The sequence below is a fragment of the Triplophysa dalaica genome, chromosome 9 (assembly GCF_015846415.1).
Source record: "Triplophysa dalaica isolate WHDGS20190420 chromosome 9, ASM1584641v1, whole genome shotgun sequence".
NCBI lineage: Eukaryota > Metazoa > Chordata > Actinopteri > Cypriniformes > Nemacheilidae > Triplophysa > Triplophysa dalaica.
In genome coordinates, this window is record NC_079550.1 from 18,661,957 (window position 1) to 18,682,958 (window position 21,002).

The 21,002-nt window shown below is 38.8% G+C and overlaps 1 protein-coding gene and 1 long non-coding RNA gene across 2 annotated transcripts; one reads left to right on the forward strand and one right to left on the reverse strand.

The window, feature by feature from the left end:
* Nucleotides 1-446: 446 nt before the first annotated feature.
* LOC130428437 (protein NLRC3-like) lies at nt 447-20,565 on the reverse strand. The gene is made up of 18 exons (XM_056756482.1): nt 20,439-20,565; nt 11,500-11,598; nt 11,208-11,306; nt 10,965-11,054; nt 10,567-10,665; nt 8,768-8,842; nt 6,881-8,641; nt 6,536-6,709; nt 6,198-6,371; nt 5,879-6,052; nt 5,625-5,798; nt 5,366-5,539; nt 5,102-5,275; nt 4,266-4,991; nt 3,798-3,836; nt 3,413-3,477; nt 3,257-3,291; nt 447-3,154 (listed from the first exon to the last, which is right to left on the reverse strand). The coding sequence occupies exons 2-14, from the start codon at nt 11,520-11,522 to the stop codon at nt 4,811-4,813; spliced, it is 3,372 nt and encodes a 1,123-aa protein (XP_056612460.1). The 5' UTR covers nt 11,523-11,598; nt 20,439-20,565; the 3' UTR covers nt 447-3,154; nt 3,257-3,291; nt 3,413-3,477; nt 3,798-3,836; nt 4,266-4,810.
* Nucleotides 12,190-14,548, forward strand: LOC130428439 (uncharacterized). The gene is made up of 3 exons (XR_008907465.1): nt 12,190-12,377; nt 13,720-14,124; nt 14,203-14,548. It is a non-coding gene; the product is annotated as an uncharacterized LOC130428439 (long non-coding RNA).
* Nucleotides 20,566-21,002: the final 437 nt, after the last annotated feature.

Sequence of the window (21,002 nt, forward strand, 5' to 3'; positions counted from 1 at the left end):
TCACACTTCCAGGCTCTTTAAGACAAGGATGAGCTGTAACAAGAGCTTCAGCTGCCATGCCCACATCATTGTCACTTGGGTAAGGTTTGAAGTCGTACATCAATGCAGCCATGTTCTCCAAGATGTTGTGCTTTTGGGACCTGGTTAATTTCAATGTCTTTGCAGAAGTTGCAAAGGCACTGTTTCCCTTTTCAAGCACATGCTCCACTTCATAAGAAAAAGTTGGCACGGAGAAGATGTCAGGCCAGGACTTCTGACGCTGGCTTATAGGCACAAGAGGAAGGATGTCTGTATCAGAAGATGCACATGAGCTGGTATCCCTTTCTGATCTGATAATTTTCAATGTCACCTTCTCTGGTAACTCTTGAATATCAAGTAGACAGCTGAGTTGTCCACCAAAGTCAGGATCCTCATAATGCAAGGTAAACTCAAAGTCCAGTCTTGGCTTGGCTTTTTCTCGCAGTATGTTGATTAGTTCTTTCACAGACTCTGGTCGCTTAGTCAAAGTTACCTTTATAGCAACATCTGTGGTAACAGAAACACGCAGCAGAAATGTTGGGGTTGCTGCCATCTTCTGAGGGACAAATCTATGTATGAAGATTGACATGGAAAAATAAGCAGATTTAGTAGTGCATACAAAAATGTAACAGCTAATTATCACCCACACATACTGGAAGTTTACCCTTTTGTTAAAATATGATTTAAGCATTTTTTTAAATCACAAGATGCAAATGTACTTTCAGTGCAACAGTATGAATCGTTTTGGCGTCAACAGCAATTTTCCTTCTACACTGTATGCAGAGAGGGGTGAGTTGTCATTGAGCTCTGATACACTGTGGACAGTTACATTGCCTGGGTAAAGTTCATATGATCTCAGGTGTTCAATGTACTGTGATTTGTGTCCTTGGCAAAGAAAAGTGACATCATTGTTAACAAGGAGGATCTGCTGAATTTTGCTAAACCGAGGCAGTCCCCCTTCCTGCCCCACAGATACAAACATCCCAACATCATAATCAGTACCATCAATAATGATTTTTGATGTGCTGTAAATCAGGTTGCTGTCTGTTTTTTGCTTAATGTGTTCTTTTGCAACCTCAGGAAGCTCTGAAACCAAGACAGAGGAGACATTTGATGTCTGCTGATGTGGTTTAAAGAATGATGGTGCACTGAGATAGTAGGCCATCATGTGCTGATGCCTAGTCGCTAGTGTTTTCAAAACATTCTTAAAGTTTTGTGTGTCATGTACTACACGCTTGAAAAAGCGGTGTTTGCCCTCAAATCGCATAGTCCACAAATGGACAAGAGGCCCAAAACACTGTATGAGATCTGGGTAGTGTTCAACATAATGATGTTTAGGGAGCAGTGCGAACTCTGGGAAAACCTCCTGAAGCATGTGTCTGTGATCCTGTATCTTAGTCTGCAAATACTGGATAGATGCGTCATCAAACGTTGGGGACAAAACAAGCTCCACAACATCTTTCAAATCCATCAATACAGTCCAAGCACCATCTCCCTCAGGGACTGTATTACCAATCATCAATGGGAGTAGTCTCACCAATGTGCTATTTTCATGGCCATAGCCACCAATGGTCCTCTTTGCAGCGAAGTTCTTTGAAATAGGTCGTGGTTTATCAATCTTGTCTGTGTGTTGGTACGGGAATGACACAATTTTCCAGTTCAAATACTCAAGAGTAAAATATTTGAGCCGAATCATCTCCTTAATACATAGGGCCAACTCAACAGGTATCTTTTTGATAGCCACACCTCTTCAGATCAGGTACCTTGCATAGTGCTGCTAGCTGAATCACATGCAGCGCTGATCGGTATTTAACTGGCAAATCAGCAACCACCCAGTACACTGAACAGAGTTTATGGATTTTCCTTGAAGTGCCTAGTGGATTTGCAATTTCAAGGTCATCAATGTACAAAATCAGTGGCAGTGACAGCTCTGAAGAAGACAACAAATTATTATCTTGGAAATATGACCCATCTTGATGGCTCATGTAATGGCCTTTTTCTGAGCTCTTGGTTTCATTGATTCTGTCAAGGATGTCAGTATGTTTGAACATTTTCTGGATCATCTCAAGTATTGGGACATAAACCACTGTGCACCCAGGTTTTAATACATACTGCTCTGGCATTACCACAGGGTAGTTCTTCTCAATAAATGTTTTTCTTCGTTTAATTGAGGACAACTCCTCACCTTTAGCTGTGGCACTGACAAAAATATTTGTGTCCATAACAGCATTCACCAAATCATTCATGATTGCTTCAGTAGGAGAGACATGATGCCTCTGTAGTATCTCTTGTATAGTATCTTTGACAAGTGGTTGAGACAGGCAAAATATCTGAGTCAGGTGATCAACTATTTCCTGAGATGCCATGTCAGAAACATGAAGAACAGTTTGCATCTTCAAGAACAAGGAGGACAAATTATGGTGTAACTGGGCCCTTAACTGGCTGGTTTCACAGTAACTGTCAGACTCAGGAGAAGCAGATGTGCCTGCATGGTGACACGGAGCAGGATCCTCGTCCTCAAGAACAGCAGTGTTTATGACTGGTGCACTATCATTCTCTGTTGATACAATGTCATCACAAAAGTTTAAACTGCTTTCATGTGTCCTACTTTTGTGTGCATTAAATGATGAATAGACATTTGTGCGGTAGTTGCAGTCCTTAAATGGGCATGGTACATTCTCATGGTTTTTTAAATGTCCCCTTAAATGCCTGAACAGTGTCGCCTCTGAGAAAGGCTGTTTGAAGTCACACAATGGACAGTTAAAAAGTGTATGTCTTAGTTGTGCTCTTTCACCTGCACCAGTTCTGCATGCGTCTTGGTGGACACGTGATAAATGAATTTTCAATGCATTAAATGATGCAAATGAACAAATACAAGAGTTGTGGAGACATGGCAAAGGGCTAACTCTTGAATACTGACTATGCTGTAAACGGTAGTGCCTAAATAAATGGGCCCGGGTGTCTGAGGTGACAGCACACAACTTGCACTTCCACTCCATTGAATCATTTGACCACTAAAATTCCTTGTGCTTCAGGCTCACTACTTATAAACTTAACATAGTTAATGTTCCTGCATCTGAAATGTGTGATTACCACAGAAAGGTCAGACTTGTTCAATATTTGGAGTAAGTTGGTCCTGTGGGCACAGATAAAACAATCAATATGAAACCAGTCATATTATGCAATCAACCTCTTTACAAATTAATGATACAAAATTCCAAGTGTTAATGTAACTTACAGATAAAGTTGCTCTCTGGTGACAATGTAGGTCTGCTGCACACGCACACAAAACAGACAGCGAGATAGCAGAAGACTTTTAATTGATTTACTCAAGGACAGCAAAAGCAAAAATAATTGGCAACGACTGGGTAATATAGATACCATTACAACTCACTTTGCAAAAAAGATCAAAGTCTTCAGTGTCCATACATTCACTGCTGACTGCCTAAAATAATTGATCTAGAACAAGAGTGCAAATAACAATATTATCAGATTTCAAAATACAGGTGGGGTATTATCTGCTTTATGCTTTGATATTATGAAATCACATAGAATGTGTCTGCTTCCGCTCTTTATAAACATTTAAATGAATTTATCTGACAACACAGAAACCATGTTGTTCCACTTTAGAGGGTGGCTAACGTTAACTTGTTATTCAAAAATATTAGCTCAAGAGATAGTGTAAGGCTAGATTTATATGCTAATGAATTAGAAATGGAATTAGAAAATAAAAGAAATGGTGAAAAATAGGTTACAGCCTAAATTAACATTTGAGTCACCTTGGTTTTGGGGGATGCTCACTGCACTTCTTCCACAACCTATAATGAAACGACGTTTGTAAAGGTTTAATAAAAACTTGCAGAGTTCATTCGGTGACTATTATGTACATAACCTTAACTTTGTTTGAGTAAAAGTTACAGCTAAGGGCGCTTAACACAAACCGCAGCAACACACTCAAAAACAGAAGGACTATCGCTTGCTGAAAATAGTTATTAACTTATGTTCACATTATTGTCTTGCCACGACCTTAACAGTACACGGGTACACGCGATATTATCTGTCACTAGCTGGCGGACTGATGGTAATTGCGGTTTCGGCGCCTAAAAAATGCGCGCGGCACCGTGGAGATGCGCGTGAAACTTATATATTAAAAATAGCCTCGTCTAGCAGTCAAATATCACGTGTAATATGATATTCTTACTATGTTACAAGAAGCAAAGTAGTTTTGAAGTGTTTGGTTTACTTACAAGTTGCTTCATACAACGTCACTCGAGAGGGTAGCCATCTTGGATCGATTTTTCTGGTAACGTCAGTAAGCGCCGCACGTCATGACGTCATATCACGTGATCAACGGTACACTTAAAAATAGTGAGTGAACCAGCGGTGTTCCCTCAAAAATGCTGAGACACACAAACATAAAAATACATATTTGTTCATAGACATTAATAGTTTAAAGGTGGATGAACTCAGCAAGAGATTTTAACTGTAGTGACCTCAGTCTTTATAAGCTAGTAGTACTGTTCGGGCTTACAGTGTATTAGAAAACTTTAAACGGGACAAACGAACAAGAAATAAACACGACAAATATATTTAAAGTTGCCTACAATGTGCAGATAGATATTACAAACTAACATGACAAATACAAAACATGTAAGAGAAATACAATAAAATCAAAAAATGTACATGTGTTTAAATGTTACAAAGTCCAAAGAGCAATTGTAGGTTTGTCCCTCTCTTCACTGATGGAAATGTAGGCTATTTGGAAGAAAACAGCAGACAGCAGGGGACACTGTTAATATTTTACTATTTCTAGTTTAAATATTGGATCATCTTTCATATCAGAGATCAGCTGCTCTACTGAAATTCCAAGTTTATTCATGTACAGATCGAGCTCTCTTAGGTGTGATGGGTTTGATCTCAGAGCGGATGCCAGAACAGCAAAACCTTTATCTGTGATGCCACATGTTTCCAGACTGCAAAGAGATGAGTGAAACAGTGATACACACAGGGTCTTTGACTGAGGACAGTTTGAAAAAATGAGGATAAAAGGATAAAAGCATGAGAATTAAAACCATGTCCTTACCGGAGGATCTCCAATTTACAGTTAGGATAAGCCAGTGCAATAGAGAGAAGTTCTATTCCTCGGTTACTCAGTTTATTCTGAGACAGATCCAGTTCTTTCAGGTGTGAGGGGTTTGTTTTTAAAGTTGAAGCCAGAGCCTCGTACCCTTTGTCTGTAATTTTGCAATCTCTCAGTCTGTGTATTAAAAATAAGAGTCAAACCCTATAATATCACTATTACTTTGAAAAAAAAACATCACAAAATATGACATGCTTTTAAACTTACCGCAGAACTTGTAATTTACAGTTAGGATCTCCCAAAGCAGTAAAAAGTGGCTGCGCTCCTGAGTCACCAATTTTGTTCCAGTTAAGAGTCATCTTTTTTAGGTTTAAGCAGCTTGATTTTAATGCCGAAGCCAAAGCCGCACATCCCTCATCTGTGACACCACAATTATCTAACCTGCATGAAGTATGACACATTTATTTCTCTCTGAAATATTAAATACACATATACAAATTCTTTAAGAGCAATTTCATAATCTTGCCTTAGAATTTCGAGATTACAACCAGAGCTCTCCAGATTGACAAGGAGTCTCTTTACTCCATTGTGTTTAAGTTTATTCGAAGAAAGATCCAGTTCTCTCAGGTGAACAGGGTTTGATATCAGAGCTGAAGCCAGCTCAGCACAACCTTCCTGGGTGATAGAGCAATTCTCCAGCCTGCTCCAGAAAAAAAAGATCAATAGCAGTTTGACTAATTTAATATTCTCAATACATGTCTTACTCTGAGATCAACTTACAGTAATATCTTCAGTTCACAGTTAGTAGACCCCAATGCATCCGAAAGCAGTTTTATTCCTAAATCTCCTAATTTATTCTTGGACAAATTTAGTTCTCTAAGGTGTGAGGGGTTTGAATTTAGAAGTGAAACCAGCGCAGCATCAGCCTCATGTGTGATACCACAATTTCTCAACCTGCAGAGAAAAATAGTTTCTTTATAGTAGCAAAATAATAAACAAAAACTCAGGGATTGGAAAAAATACACAGAAAAATGTAAAGATAAATATTTCTAAAAGAGTAGAGTCATGATATGTTTAATCCTCAAAGAAGTAATCTTACATTATTTTTTCAAGTTTACAAAGTGGATTCCTCAGTTCATCTGAGAGCAGCTTCACCCCAGACATTCTTATTGAATTTCCTGACAGATCCAGCTCTCTCAAGTGCGAGGGGTTTGATCTTAAAGCTAAAGCCAGGGCAGCACAACCTTCATGAGTGATACTACAGCTCTTCAGCCTGCATAAAGTTTAAAAATTCCTCAGAGTTAGTTTTGCAACATTGATGGTAGAGTATAATTATTAACTTTGTCTGTTTTATTGCAGATAAGACTATAAGAGCTGAAATGCTGTACAAATAAAGAAAGAATTAGTTAATGGTGATTTCAAGAAACAGGATCTTACCTCAATGCCTCCAGCTGACACTGCGCATTCGCTAGTCCTGTAGAGAGATGCTTCACTCCTGCATCCTTTATATTGCTGTCTGTTAAGATCAGTTCTCTCAGACATGACGTCTTTGAGGTGAGGACAGAAACCAAAGTAGCACAGTCTTTCAGTGTCAGGCTATGTTCACAAAGTCTGAAAAAAATTATTTGACAATGAAATTGTATCGCGTAATAAATGTTTTCTTAATAAAACAAAACAACATGTAAGTGGGAAAAATAGTAGAAGTAATAACGTATATTTGGACGATACAAAATATTCCAGTAATAGTCAGTAACTTTAACAGTTGCCTCTAGTATTACATACCTTGCTGTTTTCGATGCTTCAATCACGGGTCGTAGCCATTGAATTGCTGCATTTCCTGCAATGTGTTTCTCAACATAGTTGTCTAAATCAAACACATCAAGAGATTGTCCTGAGGTCAGCAAGACAAAAACCAATGCCAACCACTGAGAGCGTGAGAGTGTTTTATTGACTACTGAGCCACACTTAAGATAATTCTGAACTTCCTCCACTAGATCATGATCATGCAGTTCATTCAGACAGTGGAAGAGATTGATGGACTTCTCAGGGGACAGATTTTCTTTAATCTTCGTCTTGATCAGCTGGGCTATCTCTTTGCTGCATGAGAGTCTTTCTGGCTCTGTGAATAGATTTTGTAAGAGCGACTGGTTGGACTTCAGTGAGAAACCCACAAAGAAGCGAAGAAATATGTCCCAATGTCCATTGGGACTCTGCAGAGCTTTATTCACTGCTCTTTGATACAGGGTAGATGCTGAATCATGTGAAGGGGACGCGCAACCCAGTCTGTTAAACAAACCACTCGGAATGTGTAATACATGTACATTTTCATTTATAAAGGTGAGGTACACGTATAGAGCCGCAAGATGTTCTTGAACACTTAGATGGATGAAGCAGTAAGCCTTTCCTAGAAACAGTCCTGATTGTTCTCTGAAGATCTGAGTGCACAGTCCTGAAAACACAGACGCTTCTTGGACGTCAATATCACATTGTCTGAGATCTTCCTCGTAGAAGATTAAATTCCCTTTCTCGAGCTGCTGAAAAGCAAGTTTCCCAAGTTTAAGAATCATGTCTTCATCTTTAATCTTTCTTTCATAATCCTTCTCATGTTTTATGCTTTTGAGGAGAAACTGTGTGTACATTTGAGTTAAAGTCGTGGGGATCCCTTCATTCTCAACTTCGCTCAAGATTCTCTCTAGAACAGTGGCAGAAATCCAGCAGAACACTGGGATGTGACACATGATGTAAAGACTTCTCGATGACTTAAGATGTGAGATTATTTTGTTTGCCAGATTCACATCTTTAATTCTCTTTCTGAAGTATTCCTCCTTCTGCGGGTCGCTTAAGCCTCGTACCTCTGTGACACGATCCACACATTCCGAAGGGATGAGATAAGCTGCTGCTGGTCTGGAGGTGATCCAGATGAGAGCAGAAGGAAGCAGATTCCCCGCGATGAGGTTTGTCAGCAACACGTCCAATGAGGCCGATTCATTGACATTACACATCCTCAAGTTGCTGCGAAAATTCAGAGACAGACGACACTCATCCAAACCATCCAAGATGAACAACACTTTATATTTATCACTACATATGTCCAATTGTTTTGATTCTGGGAGGAAAATATGAAGAACGTCCTTGAGACTAACTTTTTGGTCCTTCATCAGATTGAGCTCTCTGAAAGGCAGTGGAAATATGAGGTGAACATCTTGATTCTCTTTCCCTTTAGCCCAATCCAGAATGAACTTCTGAACAGAGACTGTTTTTCCAATGCCAGCGACTCCCTTCGTGAGCACAGTTCTGATGGGTCTGCCAAGTTTGGGTGAATGTTTGAAGATATCGTTGCATTTGATCGGTCTGTCCTCCTCTCTCGCTGCTCTCCTGAACGCTGCTTCAATCTGTCTCACCTCATGTTCAGTGTTGATCTCTCCACATCCACCTTCTGTGATGTAAAGCTCAGTATAGGTGTCCTCCAGAGGTACGAGTCTGTTTGATGTTTCTTCATGCAAACACTGAAATTGGTTCCTTGATTTAATAGATCTGATAATGCTGAAAGATCAAGACACAAATTGTCAAATTATTGTATATTATTATTTGAATTTCTTTTTATTACAAATTCTATATCTAATATTATTATTCAAATTTTTGATGTTTTAAATGTCATCTCAGGTTTACCTTAATTCTGCCAGAGGCTCAATTGAACTCTTGAGCTCATGTACTGGAGAATCTGATCCAACTGGCTGAAGTAAGCTGCAGAAATATACAAATATTGAAACAATAATTTGCTGGTGCATACTTGCAGTCATTTTGATCTGTGTGAAAAGAGTTCACACATACAGTAAGTTGCATCCAATAATTAAAATAAAGTAATACAATTATCCATCCATCCATCCATTTTCTACCGCTTATCCGGGGCCGGGTCGCGGGGGCAGCAGTCTAAGCAGGGATGCCCAGACTTCCCTCTCCCTAGCCACTTCCTCCAGCTCTTCCGGGGGGACACCGAGGCGTTCCCAGGCCAGCCGGGAGAAATAGTCCCTACAGCGTGTCCTAGGTCTTCCCCGGGGTCTTCTCCCGGTGGGACATGCCCGGAACACCTTACCGGGAAGGCGTCCAGGGGGCATCCGGAAAAGATGCCCGAGCCACCTCAGCTGGCCCCTCTCGATGTGGAGGAGTAGCGGATCTACTCTGAGCACCTCCCGAGTGACCGAGCTTCTCACCCTATCTCTAAGGGATCGCCCCGGCCACCCTGCGGAGAAAGCTCATTTCGGCCGCCTGTATCCGGGATCTTGTTCTTTCGGTCATGACCCACAGCTCATGACCATAGGTGAGAGTGGGAACGTAGATTGACCGGTAAATCGAGAGCTTCGCTTTGCGGCTCAGCTCCTTCTTCACCACGACAGACCGGTACAGCGACTGCATTACTGCAGAAGCTGCACCGATCCGTCTGTCAATCTCCCGCTCCATCCTTCCCTCACTCGTGAACAAGACCCCCAGATACTTGAACTCCTCCACTTGAGACAGGAACTCTCCACCTACCTGAAGTGAGCAAGCCACCCTTTTCCGGCTGAGAACCATGGCCTCAGATTTGGAGGTGCTGATTCTCATCCCCGCCGCTTCACACTCGGCTGCAAACCGTCCCAGTGCATGCTGAAGGTCCTGGTCTGATGGGGCCAGCACGATGACATCATCCGCAAAGAGCAGAGATGTGATCGTGTGGTCACCAAACCCGACGCCCTCCGGCCCCTGGCTGCGCGTAGAAATTCTATCCATAAAAATTTTGAACAGAACCGGCGACAAAGGGCAGCCCTGCCGGAGTCCAACATGCACCGGAAACAAGTCTGACTTACTGCCGGCAATGCGAACCAAGCTCCTGCTCCGGTCGTACAGGGACCGGATGGCCCTTAGCAAAGGGTCCCGAATCCCATACTCCCGGAGCACCCTCCACAAGATGCTGCGAGGGACACAGTCGAATGCCTTCTCCAAATCCACAAAACACATGTGGATTGGTTGGGCAAACTCCCATGAACATAATACAATTATGTTCCAGTAAATACGGTAAAATATGAACTAATCGAGGAAGGTAAACATTTCAGCTGTTCATAGTACTGAACTACCAAAAGAGTCAAACTGACAAAACTTCTGTGTATAGTTCTACAATATTCAGTCAGAATGTAAATCTGCAGAGATGTTAATATTATCAAGAGTCTATTCACCTTCACGTCACATTCTAGCATTGAAGAAGTGATCGTCTAAAAAAGTCTACTAAATCAACACAAACTAATTTCAAAATAACCATCCCTTCCTTGTGTAACCTTTCAAGAGGATGTTTTTGTTTGCTTAACAACCTTTGTGCACGTATAACCACATGTGTGCAGACTCTATAACTGTGTTCCATCTCTCCCTGTCTTTAAACACATTTTATCCCTAACTGAAAGTTGACAGAAAATAAGAGTTTGGTTATGTTTATATTTCACCTGGATCCTTTAAAATCCTGTGGATGGTTTATTGACTGACTGCTCTTCAAGGACTCATGGCTGGGGCTTGGAGAAGCAGATCTCACCTGCTGTGCTGAGCTACAAGTAAAACACACACGTAAGTAATTCAGTCAAGTTTTGTTTTAAATTATTGTTGTACTGTATCGGTGTACATTTTTTTGGTGACATTGTTTTTTTTTATATCTGTGAAGCTCTTAAATATAAACCTAACAGACTAACAGAATGCAAACTAACATGTTATTTAAAAAAAACATTTCCTCACTGAAAGCACACTCTTCACTGTTATGAAGTGGTTTGTGCACCGTGCAAAAAAAAAAAGAGAAAATAAGCAGGCAATATCCTTAATTTAGTATGCAAAAAACAATGAATATTTTTACCTAGACCCTTGAAAAACCACCAGGTGATCCAGAGACTGGTTGCTGGTCTTGAGCTCACAACTGTTGTCTGATCCTCCTTGCTGAAGTAAACTGAAGAAAAATACAAGCATTAAAACATCAGTTCAGTGGAATTTCCAAATATGTTCTACTGTGTGGCAGTTCGGGTCACATTTATGTTCAGCAGCACAGATTTCTGCATGGACACTTAAAACACAGTTTGGTTACAATATGTTTATTTTTTACCTGGATGCTTTAAAACCCTGTTGAGGGTTTATTGACTGACTGCTCTTCATGGACTCATGGCTGGGGTTTGGAGAAGCAGATCTCACCTGCTGTTCTAAACTATAGTAAGACAGATATTTTTCAGAAATTCAGCAATTCCTGATTTACTGAAACTCATGGGAAGTTTTAAAGAATGAACTTTACTGATTTTTTGTGATTGTTGCTGTTTAAGTGTCTTGTGCTTTATTTATAAAAATTACACAGTCGTTAAGGAGACAATTTTACCCGAAGAGACTATAGTGATCATCTTTACCTTGATCCTTTAAATTCCTCCATGTGATCTAAAGACTGGTTGCTTGTCTTGAGCTCATGACTGGGGTTTAGAGATTCTGACCCCCCTGGTTGAAGCAAACTATTAAAATAAAAACAATGAAATCAGTTTCAATCTTTTTTATCACCTGTGTTAGTTGCAGAAAGCACTTATAGCGAAACATTTTCAAGCCACTGGTCTATCAAACTACACTAAAGATTTGTTTTTAGATGCACAGCTATGACCTTGATCCTGAAACACTGAGTAAAAGTCAAGCACATTTCAACACGCACTTCTGTTTAACTAAAGATCAAAAAGCTAAATCTCTCAGAGACCAAAGTTGTGGCTAAAGCATTTATAATTTGTTGCCACCAAACCGGAAAAAGTCTTTCTTTTATCATTTATGCATTTGTCAGCTGTTTTAAACCGTTGGTCAGAAAATTATTTATTGTCGGTAATGAAATTCATTGCTTTCAATACTTAACTGTAGGTTTTAAGAGGAGCAATCTATCTCGTCATGCATATCTGTCACACTGGCTCTGAAACATGATAAATCAAACCTGAATGTATACACTGTAAAAAATTGATACGTATATTTTAACGGACATTTTCCGTACTACATGTTTTACGGGTGCATTTCCGTTTATATACATTTTCGAATTGCATTATGTGAGCGCACTGTAAAAAAGTCTGTACATTAACAGTTAAATGACTGTATATTTTAACGGAAATTGTCCATACTTATATGTGTTACGGGTGTTTTCCGTTTATTTACATTTTCGAATTGCATTTTGGGACCGTGACCGAGGCTCCGACAACTTTTGATGGTCATGGACGCATAAGCACAGCCAACACAACATTTTTTCCCAAGTTTTCAACTGGTAAGTAATGTTAATAGAAGTCAACACGACATTTCAATCAAGCGATTGATCAAGTTAACTATTAATTGTAAATATAACATTACTGTTTGTATTGTACTATACAATTGATCATGGCTCGCATTGAAAGATAGCGATATTAGTTTGGTTGACAGTTGTCGTGCTGGTGGTGTAATGTTATTTTAAACGTTACGCATACATCACCATCTGTGTTTCTGTTTGCATATTTTTAACTTACTTCATATTTTAATTACATAATCTACTGTTCGCTTTAGTTAGATAGAGGGACTTGTCAAGTCTGTGAGGCAAAGTTCCAGTGCGAAAAGAATGGTGTTTTTTTTCAGTGGGGACTGGAGTGAATTGTAGACACTGTGACGCTAACGCTATATGGGGGAAATACACACACGTAAGGTTAATATTATAACAAAATAACCACAGACAGGACATCTGTGTGTAATCGGACATCGACGCGAGGTTCTTTTTTGTTTTCTTCCGTTTCCTTTTCGATTTCAACATGGCAGCGGAGTGAAATCAGAACAACCCGTTCTCACTCCCGACTTGTCACACATTGACGCTCGGTCAGCGAACATCGGCGAACCCTTTGAGGTATTTTTTAGACGAACGGGGAACTGCGTTGCTGTAGTACGTAACCCAACCCTAAACCTAACCCCAAACACTTCTAAGCCTTATAAAACACTACACGCGAATACAAGTAGTCACAGGTAGCCTATTTATTGAACAAACTGACAACAGCATTAAACACAACTCGTGTCGCAGACCTTTATGCACCAAAGCCGTACGATAGCTAAACTTACGGCTTGCATGAAGGTGTCTGTAGCTTGAATGCATAAAGTTTGCTCCCGTTCAAAGATTACCCGCAGATGCAGTCAGTCGCGGGAGCCAATCAATACCGTTTCTCTTTCAATGCCAACGAAATGACGCGATCATTTTTGAACGTGGTTTTCTGTCACCAGAATCAGAAATTTTCAACGGACGGTGACAAACTGTTACACTATCTATTAAAACTGCCTGAAAAGCGTCATATAAACGCAATTATCCTGGCTATTAAACTTGAATTAAACCCCAAAGCACCATCATTGCAAATTATATCAAATAAACTATTTCATGTGCATGCCCTGCACGTCAAAAAGCGATGCCAGAGTTGTAGCCTGCGCGTTAAAAAAAGACCCCGAGGGGCGCTGACCGCGCGTCAACATGTGACGAGTCGGGAGTGAGAATGTGTTAAATAATGTGTGATATTTTGGAGTAAGAGTAAATGTACATGCATTTACGTCAATAAATAAGAAAGTATGTAACATATGGCATATTTCACTGTTATTTTCAGAATTATACCAGCAGAAATTTTTGGATGCCCTGATGACACATACGGAACCCATACATTCCTGATTCCATTCAAATCTGTTTGGGACTTGCCTACTTCCACTATATTTCATTGTGATATTTATGTATCAAATATATACATTTATGCATTTGGCAGATGCAGCGACTTACATTGCTTTATCCTATTCATTTTACATAGGTAATTGCAATCCCCTGGGATCGAACCAACAACCTTGTGTTGTTAAAGCAGTGATCTTACCACTGAGCTACTGGAAAGCTGTTGATGAAGTTTCAGTAAACAAAAACAGTGGCTGTTCCTGATTACTATCAGCTACATGTTCAGCCTCTTTTATGTGCTGAACATCATGTATCCAAAGTGAGCGGCCCTGACTCTGGAATTTATCCAAAGGTATGTTGTTACCATTTAAAGTTTATTTCATTTTTCCAAGCAAAGTAAGGTGATAGATTTTTGTTGTGTTTATAACAGGAGCCTATTGAGTATTAATCCACAACGTGGGTCCAAAGCTGAGAAGAAGGGAGCCAAGCACTACAACATTGGTCCTAATGTTACATGACTTTCAGAATCCTTGGAGGCTTTAAAGGTTATTATGCACACTTCTTTCATCATACTGCTTCTGACTTGCCACCTACAGTGTTCCATGTGCTGTTCCCCTGGTTGGGCCTGGGTTCCCCTGAGGTTTTTTTTCTCGATGGGAGTTTTGGGTTCCTCACCACCGTTTGCATATTGTTTTGCACTATCTGCCTGGCCGGGGGGGCTGCTTTAGAATTCATACTTGTATTAAATGTGTCTCATGTACAGCTGCTTTGTAACAATGAAAATTGTAAAAAGCGCTATATAAATAAAGTTGAGTTGAGTTGAGTTGAGTTGTTGTCAAAAGTACCTATACTTTTTTTGTGATAGTTCACCCACCAAAGATAATTATGTCATCATTTTATCAACCTCTTAAATGTCCACTCTTCTACTCTACGTATTCCATAGTACAATTTTGACTGTATTATTTTCCCCTTCAAAAATTGCTCTTGAGAAATTTTATATGTATTGTCCCCCCCTACTGTTAAATGAGATTTACGCCCATGTAACCCACATTAGAACTATATATGACTGTTTTTGGTGCTGTCCCTTAAAGGTTACTTATTATGTGGGCTGGTGACCGCATAGGGGGAGGAGCGACGGGGAGAAAACGCTAAGAGAGAAAGCCATGTTGTTTTATTTTGACGTTTACAATTCCAGTTTGAAGCTATAACTTAAAACTATATATTCCCAGTGTGGTGAGTTGTTATAATGTTTTTTAAGTGTATTTATAGTTTCTGATATGTGGCTATGTAGATTGCTATTTGTAATTAACGAAATGCCCGCGAAGGTAAAGTTTGTCTGAGGCGTCGAGGAGTGGGAGGGGTTTATTCTCTCAACTGTCACTCCATTTAACCCGACTGGTAACCCAGCGTTTGGGTTACTCTAAAAATGAACCAACACTAAGAAAATAACCCAACAGGCTCAACCCAGCTGTTGGGTTAAACAAATAACCCAGCATTTTTAGAATGTATGTTATGTTGTTTTACCCCCTTTCCTGTTTTGTATTTGTCATTAAAGTCTATCTGGTAATTTACCCGCTGTCTGCCCCTGGGTCCTCTGTCCATGTCTCACCTCAAGTTTCATGACATATTATGTTAAACTTGCCCACAGAAAACATTGTGGGCTTTAAGAAGACTTTAAAATAAAATAAAATATTTTAGTTGAAAAAAAATGTTAAATCCCATTCCAAACTTTGGGGTTTTTAATTAATCTATGTTGGGTTTGTTTAACCCATCGTTGGGCCATGTGGACGTTTTAGGTTAATTTAGCTACATGATTTTTTTACTTCTTGCCGAAATCATGAATTGAAAACAACTCAGCATTTTTAAGAATGTACAGGCAGTCAATCTGAACACATTTAAATAGGTTTGATATTTAAAACCCTATAGCCCCCAGCAAAATATCATATTTTTGATTCTGAAAAATAACTAATCCCCCAAACATTTTAACAGCGTAACACAGACAGTACAGACTGACTTTCTCTCTATTTAAATGCAGGTGATTTCAAGAACACTAGATGTCCTACTGAATGCTATAGTCAGAGGACAATAAAAGTCAAGCATCCTCATTCTCACAGGTAAGAATATATGATCATAAGTTATGATTTGAATGCCTGCATTTTTATCCCAAAAACAAATCAAGACTCTTCTTAAACAATGATGCACACTGAAATAACATTAATTATTTTATCTAAAATAAAAAAATTGTATGAGTTGGATATATAGAATATCCACCTTCTGTTCTTACTCTTGAAATTAGTCTTGAATGAATTCCTTTCAGTGTATCTACATATAATATGTTTTTATGTCAACAATAAAATCAACTGTTATTAACTTTGCTTACAAAGTTCATTACATGAAAGTTACCTCCAACAAGTGGTTGGCAAATTATTAGCAGAGAGATAAGGCCTGCATATACCCTTCATTGTGTCCAACAATCGTTTTTGTTAGAGGGAGGTTAAGAATCTTGTCATTATTTTTGTTTTACATAATTGTGTGTATGTTGGCCTTACCTGAAAAATAGGTGATTCTCCATCTTAATTGTTTTTATTTTATTTTATACTGTCACATATAGTGCAGGATGAGAGACAGTAGTTTTAAAGTTATAAGCATAAAACAACAAAGGCAACAGAACTCAAAGCAGACTGATTTTAGGACACAAAAGATGTACTTATATTTACTTACATTCTTTGCAGAATCATATTTGCAAAATATGATAATGAAGATCATCTGATGATAGGTATAGATTTTATAAGAAATTGCTGAGTTTTGATTGTTCCCTATTTTTAATAGACCAAGGCCCATAGATTAATCCCTTTCTTAAATTTGCAGCATTTAACTGTGCACCAGTTGGCGCCTGAATAAAAAACAGTCTGTCGCTGTGTGAAGCTGCATGTGGGGGTGGAGATTTTTTAAATGAGTCTGGTCAGCTTGACCTAGGTTTGCCATAAGATTTGGGTCTGGTTTGGTTAGCCAAAAAGTTAAAAGCAACAAAAACTGCCAACAATATTATATTATAATTTGATACTATTATTACTATAACGAAAACCCTTAGCAGACACATCAAAACCTATTATTATCAAATGAGAAATACAGCAACTAATTTTAAGAAGGCAAATATTTATATTATATTATATAAAAAATGATATCATTAAAAACGATTTTTTTTATTATTTGTAGGCCTATTGGTGTTTTTTGTGACTGAATGGTATAGTTTGAGCATTGAGAACTGACTGCTTCGCCTGCTTTTAAATCACTGATCCGGTACTCGCAGCGCTTCATGAAATCGAGCAAGGCTGAGCTGCAAAATACAAACGCAAAAATATTTTAAATTTAGATACTGTTGAGTTCCCCGGCCTTCCCTGCCTCTCACAGGGGTTTGTCCCACTGCCTGCTCACCCCGTTCATCTCACCTGCGCATTGTGCTACACATTCATTTTTTATTTTTGGCGACCTGGCAGGATGTGAACATTAACGCCGCCGATCCTGCCATTCAGGTCCCGTGTCACACACAGCCGCGCACATAGGTTACAATCAGTGGTGTAGTCTAGTTTTTTGTAGTGAGTATACTCTGATTCCCCCCCAGCCTACTCATCCGTCCCAGGTCGACAACCCATGAGCACCACCACACGCACGAATTCAAGGATAGAGTATGCCTCTATATGTAATCAAGAAAGATTTATTGCAAGCAAGATTTCAATAGCCAATGACAGCTGTGGGGACTTGCTGGTTTTAAATCAGTCAGTTAAGAGTTTTATTTATTTATACAGTCACTAAAGTACAGGTTTTATCAGCTGGCAATTTTCAATGCACATTAGTGATCCACGGGATAAAGCTATTAAGTATTTCTACACAAACCCATCCTGCTAAAAATAATATTACATACATTCTAGTGGTTTCCATTTAAATTCCATTATGAAAGACATTTCTTTATAATTTTTTATTTTATGCCTTTTCTATTGATTCCCATCTGCATCTCTTGTGTTTTGGGCAGGGTTCTATTGTTTTTTAAGAAGGGCAACTACATAATGTAAAGAATATCTTGTGAAAGTATAAACTTTAGATTTTGATTTAGTTTGACTAAGGCCAAGTCAGAGACTTACAGTAAATCATATTGAAAAAAAATGGTTAAAATCAAACTCTGATATTCGTCCCTAATAACTAGATTTTTCAAACACTTTATGTGTGTAAGTTGCATCTATTATTGACATTGATATTTAACTATAATAATTAACAATGAACATTTGTTCAGTTTTATCAAGCACCTGTTGCACCTATAGATTGCTGGCAGTGTCTCTAGGTTGACTTTCACAAGGCTTGTAAGGAGTTCTCATCTCTTATCATCTAAAACAATTATAAACATTGTAGTATAAGTTATATCTCCCTTCCTCCCTCATGTATTGATACAACACACAAACTAATGTTTGTGAAGTTGGCAAGTTAGATAAAATTTAATATGCCAGCAGTCACAATATGACTTACAGTTATGTTAATGGTAACAAATATGCTTGTTTTATTAAAGACTTTGCAGTGGTTTTAAAAGTGGGGTGAGTTAAAGGCAGAAAGTAAGACACGGGCGAACAGTGTGCACATTGCGACCCCGGAACACTAACGCGAGGAGTGGGGACCCCGCGTAAAGCATCGCATGAGCCTCGTCGGACTCATTATGTGTAACACCTGCTGCAGCTGCACGAAGCGCCAGTAGCTCCGGGGACAGGCTTACGATAACACTGATAGTGTAAATGCTGCCTTTAATGATCTCCTTTGGTTTCATATCTCCTGGTTGCACCAAAAGTCAGAGCGTCGTACTTTTCTGACACAAACGATGTTGTTACGTAACCTTGCGCTTTTTTAAGTGGGTATACGGAAATTCTTGATCTTTTCTAGTGGGTATACGGCGTATACCTGCGTATCACGTAGACTACACCACTGGTTACAATTTTGTGATGTTGGCACTATATCTAGCGTCCACAAAAGGTGCACAGCTTTCATTCAGATGGAGAAAGTCGTTTTCTCAGCATCTATTGTGTGCAGTATGTGCGCGGCGGATAAGTTAAACATTTAGTTTACTCAAACTCGGCCGATTCATTGAGTACAACACAGAATTTAAGCATCTGTCACTGTTAATGACTGTTTGTTTGGGTACACGAACAAAGCTTGTTGGCTGAGGCAGTGCACTACAGTGGAAAATAACAACCACTCAGTAATGTCGATGTACGGTTTCTTTGTCAGACGATGTTGCAGTATAAATCATGATAACAAGTGTTTAAAAGTTCACTCATTGTTAACATGTAGTGTCATGGGTAGTGTGTTTTTATATTTGTTTCCTGTCTTCACAACAGAGACAAAAATCCCCCACCAGCCAGGTGTTAGATTTAATTTCCACATAAATAAATACAAGCCTGCAAACAAATGAATTGTGAAGTTGTTAAGCCCACTGAATACATTCCTGGCTAGATAGTTGGAGGAAGAGTTGCCCTCTGGATATATGGGGGGATTTTTTCTATGCAAAACATTCTTTGTCTTATCTGCTATACCTTATTTGGTCATTCTGTGAACCCCTGGACATTTGAAACCACCCAGAGGTCTTTTGGTACCTATAAAGGCTTGTAGATTCTAAAATAAATTTGTTCAAAAGCTGGATGCCTTTGTGTCTAGTTCTTGTGCTCCCAGATCTGCAGAAGAATTCTCTCACAACATCCAACCTATTTCTGATTTGATTTTAAGTGTAATCCAAAACACAGAAAGAAACTTAGTGTTAGAAAGGAACCTGAAGTTTAACACCAGGTTTATCCACCACTGTGATTTCCCAGCCTGATATTTCAGCACATTTCTTTTCACATTGAAATGTCATTTTTTAGGTCAAACTCCTTTTATCCCATAATGATTCCTGCTGAACTTTTCCCAGAATTCTTTGGACCCAAAAGTACAATCCTTAGTTCTGTCAAAGTCAATCAAATTGAGCTTTACAAAGAAATACAACAATAATGGTACGTGTACCTACGTTGTTAATTTATTCGTTTTTGCTTTTATAAAATAGAAAAACAAATAAATTGTTAATTATTTACATATTCCACCGCATCTGGGAGCTTAAAAAACAAATCTGAGAAATATTTTTGTTTTATTTACATCAATATTTCTTTAAATGCATCAAATGAATATACAACAAAACCAAATATCAAATGTTTTTATGAACATAGAGCATTTTGGTCCACGGGAGGTTCAGCTGCATTGCAGACTCTAGCGACCATGGTTGTAGCACAAAACCACCCCTTTTGCACATAAATGTCTACCAACATATCTATATAATGGTTGTTTATGGATTAAGTAGGACACACCACTGAAACATATGTATAATGAATGAGAGTGGACTTGTGCTACTGGTCCCTTGAGGCTGCACTGCATCTGAACTTCCGGTGGACTAAAATGCGCTTTGTTCTTAAAAAATACTCGATGTTTCGTTTTAGTTTTGTTGTATATTAATTTAATGAACGTAAAGACATATGGAGGAAAACAAACATAGAGAAAAGTCTCGTATACGGTGGAATATGTAAAAAATGAACAGTTTATTCGTTAAACGAATTTAAACGAATAAATTAATTATCCGATGTTATGATAAGGACTACGTACCTGACAAACAATGTGACCTATCAGACTTGTTCATCTTAAGTTCTTCAGCAGGAAATTTTAAACAAGCAATGTTAAATGCAATGTTTATACAGATACAGTCAACCTTGCGTCAATAAGTGAAAGCAGAACTAACTCACCACGATCTGATGCAATCGTGGTCACTAGAGAAGGCGATCGGTGGATGCCCTCTGCTGGTTGATACTTGAACTAAACATCAATAGTCAAATATTTTTCTATTCCTTCAGTGCTCGTCAAACGTTGTCATCTTTTTAAAACATAAGGCACTAAATAAGTGTTTTTAACGTGCTTTTAAAAGTTTGACACGTATTTTTTTAATTGGTTGAAATATCGCTGGGGTCAACCATTTTATTTTAATGATAGTAATAAAGGCTCGTATTCGTGGATGTCTTGAGTCATGCACACACAACACACCTTTTGATACGTCACATGAGCGGACAGGTCACATGGCAGTCTGGGGCTCCTTTTAAGAGACAGATGCAAAAGTTTCCATGCATAATACAGGACGTATAAAAAAAACCCTATACAACATAATATAACTTAACT